Source organism: Myxocyprinus asiaticus, chromosome 30 (assembly GCF_019703515.2).
Source record: "Myxocyprinus asiaticus isolate MX2 ecotype Aquarium Trade chromosome 30, UBuf_Myxa_2, whole genome shotgun sequence".
In the NCBI taxonomy this organism is placed as follows: Eukaryota; Metazoa; Chordata; class Actinopteri; order Cypriniformes; family Catostomidae; genus Myxocyprinus; species Myxocyprinus asiaticus.
Window position 1 is genome coordinate 33,107,659 of NC_059373.1, and position 8,813 is coordinate 33,116,471.

Here is an 8,813-nt window from a genome sequence, read left to right on the forward strand (position 1 = left end):
TGGCCATTCTGACAAACGGCCAGTCATTGCATTGGAACATGAGCATCCACCTGAATGGCAACTTTACAAGAGTAATAAACACAGCCAACTGAGAATTAAATTAAACCGTCATATTTCCAATATGGCTCTTCAAGTTGATTAATGTGAAGTAAAGTTGCTTCTTTGGGACTTTACAGGATTTGTCTTTACGTGAGTGGTTCGTCTCCGATTCTAAGTGCTTAAACTACACATCAAGCATTTATGTAACACATCTCACTAGAGCATGAATGGCTGTTACGTTTAATACAATTTATTAATTTAAGCAATACATTGCAAAAGCAAGTTACTTTACCTGTGGACAACCCCCAGCATTGTTTCCTCTCACACACTGCTGCAATGCCGTCTTGCGCGCAATTTCAGAAACTCCCACTAAATGGCGCCAGTTAAAGGTGGATCCGAAATTACAAAAACAATATCCGATTAATGAAAAATGCTTGAATATTGGAAGAAATATGAGAAAATCCAGTTATCGATAGTTCTCAATTTTCAGTTTATCGAACAGTAAGCATTTTTCAGGAAGTGAAAAATCAGTGCTGTGTCACATTCATAATGTTTAAGAGGCCAAGAAAAATGGAGGAAAATCTTTAGTAGTCTGGATTCTGTCAGCAGGGTTCTAGGATTATACATACAATAGTTTGAAATACTGGTACTTAGTACTTTCTCTGACATATTATGGTTCACATTTTTGCTGTAAAATCCTGCCTATAATGCTGGAATTGCCCTGCAGCGACGTTTGCACAAGCAAGCACCATTCTTTTTTAGAAAGTGTAAAAATCGAATTTTTCATATGGTCTCGTTTTCTCTCTCCACCAGAAAGAGGAACGTGTGTCAGAGCTCAGAAACCAGCTGTCAGAGAGACAGGCCTTGCGCTCCCGGAGACGCCCGTCCTCCTCCAATCAGAACCACAGCTCTCCTCCTCTCCCCACTTCTCAGAACGATCCCAGATCTCACCTCCCCCCACCAGGATACACCCTCCCTGCTTCAGACAACCACTCCCTCCCTCTCACCTTCTCCAACTCCTCCACCCTGTACCAGCCTGACGGCAAGATCAACCGCAACAACTGTCACCCCAGCCGACTGCAGCTCCTCTACAAGTGAGCCCAGACACAGATGGGACACAAAGAGGAAATTCAAGTGGGACCATGGCAAAGTAAAAAGTGGAGAAGCTACCTTCATGTGCCATCCAAGTTCCCTTTTTTTCCCACCCAGCAGACTACTTCTGTTTCTTTGTTTGTTTCTTTTGTTTCTGACACGCTTGCTGTTTCTCACGGGTGGTTATAGTGTCAAGGATTCTAGAGAATCTGGTGTTGACTGCATCATCGATGTGTCACCATGTTTGAAAGCTACACATGCCGTGATAACCACTACATTGTTCAAATGATTAATCCTCAGCTCTTTTTTGCCTTTGAAAATTGTGTGAGAAAAATGACTTGCTAAAAAACATCCTTACAGAAACATCTTGGTTTATAGTGGATTACACCAAGGGGCCGTTCACACAGGATATGCCGTTGTGCCCATCTGTGCTGTATTTTAATTGTTTTTCTATGTAAACCTGTGCTAGATGGATGCCTTTGACTGTTGCAAAGCATCTCCCACCATGTGTGCCACGTTTTTAATAAAATATGATCGCATGACGAGTATTGACGCTGACTACCAAACCTGGAGTCGCAAGTTCAAATCCAGGGTGTGCTGAGTGACTCCAGCCAGGTCTCCTAAGCAACCAAATTGGCCTGGTTGCTAGGGAGGGTAGAGTCACATGGGGTAACCTCCTCGTGGTCGCGATTAGTGGTTCTCGTTCTCAATGGGGCACATGGTAAGTTGTGCGTGGATCGTGGAGAGTAGCATGAGCCTCCACATGCTGGGAGTCTCCGCGGTGTCATGCACAGTGAGCCACGTGATAAAATGCACGGATTGACTGTCTCAGAAGTGGAGGCAACTGAGACTTGTCCTCCGCCACCCGGACTGAGGTGAGTAACTGCGCCACCATGAAGACCTACTAAGTAGTGGGAATTGGGCATTCCAAACTGGGAGAAAAGGGGATAAAAATGAATTAAACAAAAAACATGATCGCAATGGAAGTCGACATGATGCTTCCGAATGTTCATGTACCCTGAAATCGATCCCATACTGCCGAATTACTGACAAGCGCCATTCCCCATCAGATATTTCTGCATCAGTTAAAAGTCTTTACCTTTCCCTGTGCTGCTACTAATAGCGCATTATGCTAGCAATCGTCCAGATATGGGTTCAGGTCCATGGAAACCAGAAAGTAATCATGTTCACTTAAACAATGGTGAGCGCGATTTGGAGGTTCGCTCTACAATAAAAGTTTTACTCCACTGATGTTTAGGTTTAGGGTTGGGGTTTAAGTTAGGGGTTAGAGTCAAATAAATATGCATTCCTGTTGACAGTATTACATAATTTACAACTAAAAATACAACTTGTTTTTGGCGCCACTCTGTGGACAGCTGGTGCTCAAAACAAACAGAGCAATATTCATAGTGCCAGAGAAACAAAGAGCTTAGAGTTTTCAAGAAAATCAACCTATGAATGGCTTACTAATAGTTGTCTCTGCATATTAAGCTGGGATAGGAGAAAGTATTTTAACACAGAAACAGTTACATACTTCTAGCTTCGGCCACTGGGGGCAGTGGTTTAAATTTCAGTAAGCACAGATCGATTTCAACAGCAGAACTCTCAATCTAAGGTTGAACCGAAAGTGTGATCAGTCAAAGACACCATGTCAAATAAAAACAGCTCTACTTTGAAAAACACCTCAAGACAACTGCATTTTGTTTTATTCTGTGGGGCTTCATCTAGCTGGTTTTAAACGCAAAAGCGTGCCCTGTGTGAAAAGCTCCTAAATGATCACAAAATGTATTTAGGGTAATATTTAGAGCTGTACTGATACAATCAGATATTGAGATCCTTTTTCTCATATTTCATCGATATTTAAGTTCCTTGTATTAATATTTTTTTTATTATTTATTTGTGCATTCGTATGTCTTACAGTTCAATAAATGAAGAAGCAGTTTGTCTAAATAAGCGCAAACTCTGAAACTGGCGTTTCTCCTTGTGATCGGAGGCGCTTCTACGAAGCACTGTACTGGACAAAAATTATGCGCAGCATGCAAGAGGGATTGACCGCAGATGCACACTCTTGCACATTTGGCACAGTATCAACTGCGATGCGATGATCCAGTGATATCATGTGCAACCGCAATGTTTTGTGTCATAAAATATGTAAATTGTCAATACCTGTGTTTAGTGCTGGATATGCAATTGAGCACAACAGTCGGGTTCTGGATGTAAAAATCCCATAAATTTTTTTCATAAGACAATTGTATTTTTTTATGATAACATATAAACCTTTAAAGGCAGACCTACCGTGAGCTTCATTTTAAAATACATTTTGTTTTATGTTGTTTTTTCTCATAATGACCCATGGTTCTGAAGAAAAAGATTAACCTATCCAAGAATTGCGGCAAACCCATCGCATTAAATGTGCTCCCTATGCTTTCAAACTACTGATATCTGAATATTTTACAATAAACTTAAAATCTATTGTTTCTATACTTATTATCAGCAACTTAAAATCAAAAGTAATATACAGTATATTTCCATCTAATTACAATTCGATTACGCCATTCACAATGCTTCATGGGACTGTAGCATTAATGTAAAGTACAAAGGCACCATTGTCTTTTTGTCTGATTTTAAAATACTTTTTTGCTTCAAATTAAAGTTTGTAATGTTGTGATTCACATTGGAGCTTGTTGGTTTGGTTCATGCCTTAGAACTGTTATGAAGACTTTTATGAATTCCCTAGGGAAAAAATTAATGGGAGAAATACTTCCGGAACCAAGAAGAGGCAGGCACTGTTGCACTCTGTAGCATGGTTGCATTTGAGTCAGTGTGGTTCCATTTACATGTTTTCATTGGTAGATGCTTTTATCCAGTGCAACTTAAAGTACATTCAAAGTTTGTATTTGATCAGTTTGTATGTTCCCTGGATATCAAAACCAATAACCCTGCCGTTGCTGGCATCATGCTCTTCCAGTTGAACTTGTTACAAGAACTACTGTTTTCTTTCTTTCATGTATATCCTCATTATCCTTTGGGTAATATACATATTTTGCAACTTCACCATGATCTCATAAACAGACTGCTCCCTGATGTACTGCTGACATTATCTTTTGTTTATTTCCACAGGGATTTGTTTTTCTGTGACTCGCACTAGTTGTCACCATATTAAGTTACAGGGACAGTCCCACTGGTATGACAAGTGGCTTGCTCAAGGGCATAATGGTGATAGTTCATGGATCGCACTTGTGGGTTCGAACCTAACCACTTGGCTACTGTAAGTATTAAACTTCGGCACATCATTCGGGCCGCACCATTTGTGATGTGGATATGAATGATACCTCAAATCTTGTGGCTTGTTGAGGCTTTTACTTTTCTATGGGATCAGACTTAACTGGTGGACAAAGCAGGCAAAAAAAAAAAAAAAAAGTACTATAGACTCAAGACATACAGTATGTGCAGTATAGGGGTCAGAATATCAAAGACACTTTTGATGGACTCTTTTGACTTAGCAAGCACATAGCAACCAGCCAAAACACCGTAGCAACCATCTTGCATCATGCTAAAAATAGCAATGCCCTGGCAACCATCCACAACAGCACTGTGGAGGCAACTTGGGCAAACACTACTCTACATTTTCTTCACAATATATTTTTAAATTTTGTATATTGGTGTGGCTATATGCAGCATTTTTCTCCCAGAGCATGCTGTAATAACATATTAGCAGTCACAAAGCTCTTCATTTCATCACATATTTTGAGGGGTGGGTTGGGGGGGACTTTAGATTTAATCTCACAGCATCGTAATACAGTTTGCTTCTGAGTGGAACCTACCATATTAGAAGTATCACTTCAAGGATACCTGATACTTTGCAATGTAAATATCATAAAAGTGTATCGGGCAGCTATGTTTATCCAGTGCGGTTGTGTGCAATGATCAAGTTTCCTGAAAAGGGGAATTAATCCGTTAAAAATGGGACTCAGTTGAGGTTCCATGCAATACAATAGATTACTCACCCCCTCTTCCGTCACCACCCACAACCATACATTCACACTCACATCAGCTGTTTTATTTAGTCATCACTCAACATTTTGTTGCAAACCGCCTTTCATTCCAAACAAAACACAAAATTGTATGGTACAGTACATGATTTCTAAACTGAGTAGATAGGAACTCCTTAGGAACTTCCTTATTCTTTCAAATTAAACATTCATATCATGTGTAAGACCAACTTCCTTTACTTCAGTGTCATTAGATCTGCTTAAAGGGATAGTTCCCAGGGTCCTGGGTAGCTCAGTGGTAAAATACCCTGGCTACCACCCATGGAGTTCGCTAGTTCGCTAGTTCGAATCCCAGGGTGTGCTGAGTGACTCCAGCCAGGTTTCTTAAGCAACCAAATTGGCCCGGTTGCTAGGGAGGGTAGAGTCACATGGGGTAACCTCCTCGTGGTCGCTATAATGTGGTTTGTTCTCGGTGGGGCGCATGGTGAATTGAGCGTGGTTGCCGCAGTGGATGGCATGAAGCCTCCACACGTGCTATGTCTCTGTGGCAACGTGCTCAACAAGCCACATGATAAGATGCGTGGGTTAACTGTCTCAGATGCGGAGGCAACTGGGACTCGTCCTCCGCCACCCGGACTGAGGTGAATCACTATGTGACCACGAGGACTTAGAGCGCATTGGGAATTGGGCATTCCAAATTGGGAGAAAAAAGGGGTAAAACCCCCCCCCAAAAAAGGGATAGTTCCCCCCAAAATGAAAATTCTGTCATCTATCACTCACCCTCATGTTGTTCCAAATCCTAATGACTTTCATTCTTCAATCTGTGGAATATAATATATTTACAGTATATATATATATATATATATATATATATATATATATATATATATATATATTACCGGCGGCCAAACGTTTGGAATAATGTACAGATTTTGCTCTTATGGAAAAGAAATTGGTACTTTTATTCACCAAAGCAGCATTCAACTGATCACAATGTATAGTCAGGACATTAATAACATGAAAAATTACTATTACAATTTTTTTTAATTTTTTTTTATTCAGAACTTCTTAAACCACTTCAAAGAGTTCTCATCAAGAAATCCTCCATGTGCAGCAATGACAGCTTTGCAGATCCTTGGCATTCTAGCTGTCAGTTTGTCCAGATACTCAGGTGACATTTCACCCCACGCTTCCTGTAGCACTTGCCATAGATGTGGCTGTCTTGTCGGGCACTTCTCACACACCTTACAGTCTAGCTGATCCCACAAAAGCTCAATGGGGTTAAGATCCATAACACTCTTTTCCAATCATCTGTTGTCCAATGCCTGTGTTTCTTTGCCAACTTTAACCTTTTCTTTTTGTTTTTCTGATTCAAAAGTGGCTTTTTCTTTGCAATTCTTCCCATAAGGCCTGCACCCCTGAGTCTTCTCTTTACTGTTGTACATGAAACTGGTGTTGAGCGGGTAGAATTCAATGAAGCTGTCAGCTGAGTACATGTGAGGCGTCTATTTCTCAAACTAGAGACTCTGATGTACTTATCCTCTTGTTAAGTTGTACATCTGGCCTTCCACATCTCCTTCTGTCCTTGTTAGAGCCAGTTGTCCTTTGTCTTTGAAGACTGTAGTGTACACCTTTGTATGAAATCTTAAATTTTTTGCCAATTTCAAGCATTGTACAGCCTTCATTCCTCAAAACAATGATTGACTGTGGAGTTTCTAGAGAAAGCTGTTTCTTTTTTGCTATTTATGACTTAATATTGACCTTAAGACATGCCAGTCTATTGTATACTGTGACAACTCAAAAACAAACACAAAGACAATGTTAAGCTTAATTTAACGAACCAAATAGCTTTTAGCAGTGTTTGATATAATGGCAAGTGATTTTCTGGTACCAAATAAGCAATTTAACATGATTACTCAAGGATAAGGGATTGGAGTGATGGCTGCTGGAAATGGGGTCTGTCTAGATTTCATCAAAAATGACTTTTTCAAAATAGTGATAGTGCTCTTTTTTATACCAGTAATGTTATACTTTGTGATCAGTTGAAAGGAACTTTGGTGAATTAAAGTACCAATTTCCTTCTGAAACAGCAAAATCTGTACATTATTCCAAACGTTTGGATGCCAGTGTGTGTGTGTGTGTGTGTGTGTGTGTGTGTGTATATATATATATATATATATATATATATATATATATATATATATATATATATATATATATATATATATATATAATTATTATATTATATTTATTTGTAGTGTATTATCCCTAAACTCTTGTGCTTTATCTCTATGGGTGTGACTTGGATTTGGCCTGTACAGCAATGTTTTGATATTTCAGCTGGACTGTTTGTCTTACCTGCCTCATTTCCTTATTTGCAGTGTCAAAGACTGCCTCTCATGTGGAAGGGCATGATGTACAGAAAAAAAATCCTTACAAAGGGACCTTGAAAGTATAATTGGTCTGTTCATAAGTGCTTGTGACATTAGCTCATTATTTTAGAGAAGTGATTTTTACCTCATAATACTTGGAAAGCTGCCACTGGTTCTACTAAATAAATAGAGGCTATGTTCAGAATAGCATACTACCATATTACTCTTATTATTACATACTATGTTTGTAGTATGTATACATAATATGTATAGTAATGGGCCGAGTACTGTATTGCAGAATGCAATATGCTTGACTTGAAGTAATATTTTGCCACAGCTCTTTCTTGACTCATATGATCAGACATTTTTAAACAAACTTTGTATACTGTGCAGTATTCAGTAAGTAGTATGCTATTATTACACTCTGAACATAGAGATTGAACTGCATTATGATGTCAGAGTTTACGTGCTATAAGCACTTGTGATTGGCTAAATGGTGCTCTGGTGATTTACATAAAAGCTGATATAAGATGGCTTCATGGGGGTGTCGTAAACACAAATACAAACACCACCATGGTGTTTGTCAGTCTGCTGTAATACATTTTACTCATCATTTCTCATCAAATGGTGGTATGACAATAACCATAGTGATGTTCATGCATTGATATGCACAAATGTTGATTGTGTAAATGATAAATGTACATGGTAAATGTATTCTCTTGCACATAAAGTATGAAGTATATACAGTCAAAGGTATTCGTATGTGATATTGAACATATATTTGTATTTGTTCTATCTGTAAATCGCAATTGGGCTGGTGTCAATGGTGAAATAAAGACAACTATTGGTTTTGCTACAATTTTTTAAACTCTTCATCTTGTTAGTGTTTTTTGTGTGTGGGTTAAAGCTGAAGTATGTCATTTCTGTGCCACCAAATGGAATTGCAAAAATGCTCTTTGTTTCAAAACAGATTTCCGAATACGCCCCCTGTCTGCCGTTTGTCAAACAAAGAGATAGTCCTGCCCCCACTCATGACACTGGTTGAGTTGCATTTTTGGGGTGGGTCTAAGCATGTCACTCAAAACAAACAGAGCAATTTTCACAGTGCCAGAGAAACAAAGAGCTTAGAATTTTCGAGAAAATCAGTCTATGAATGGCTTACTAATAGTTGTCTCTGCATATTAAGCTGGGATAGGAGAAAGTATTTTAACACAGAAACAGTTAACAGTTACATGCTTCAGGAAGGTCACGTGACGCCATGTGAGGATTGGACATGTGAATGCGAGCTCTACGCACTTTGCTAGTTTTAAAACTTTTA

At 39.1% G+C, this 8,813-nt stretch overlaps 1 protein-coding gene across 5 annotated transcripts in view; it reads left to right on the forward strand.

Moving 5' to 3' along the window:
* The window catches only part of LOC127421521 (gamma-aminobutyric acid type B receptor subunit 1-like), a 205,767-nt gene extending 197,279 nt beyond the window's left edge, over positions 1-8,488 (forward strand). For 4 of the 5 annotated variants that reach the window (XM_051664611.1, XM_051664612.1, XM_051664613.1 and 1 more), the window contains exon 24: positions 853-7,214. In XM_051664611.1, coding sequence (XP_051520571.1) covers positions 853-1,137 — 285 coding nt within the window. In that variant the 3' untranslated portion in view covers positions 1,138-7,214. Of the gene's footprint in view, positions 1-852; positions 7,215-7,504 lie in introns of those variants that run through there. The other variant, XR_007894007.1, reaches the window with a different exon arrangement.
* The last annotated feature ends 325 nt before the right edge of the window (positions 8,489-8,813 follow it).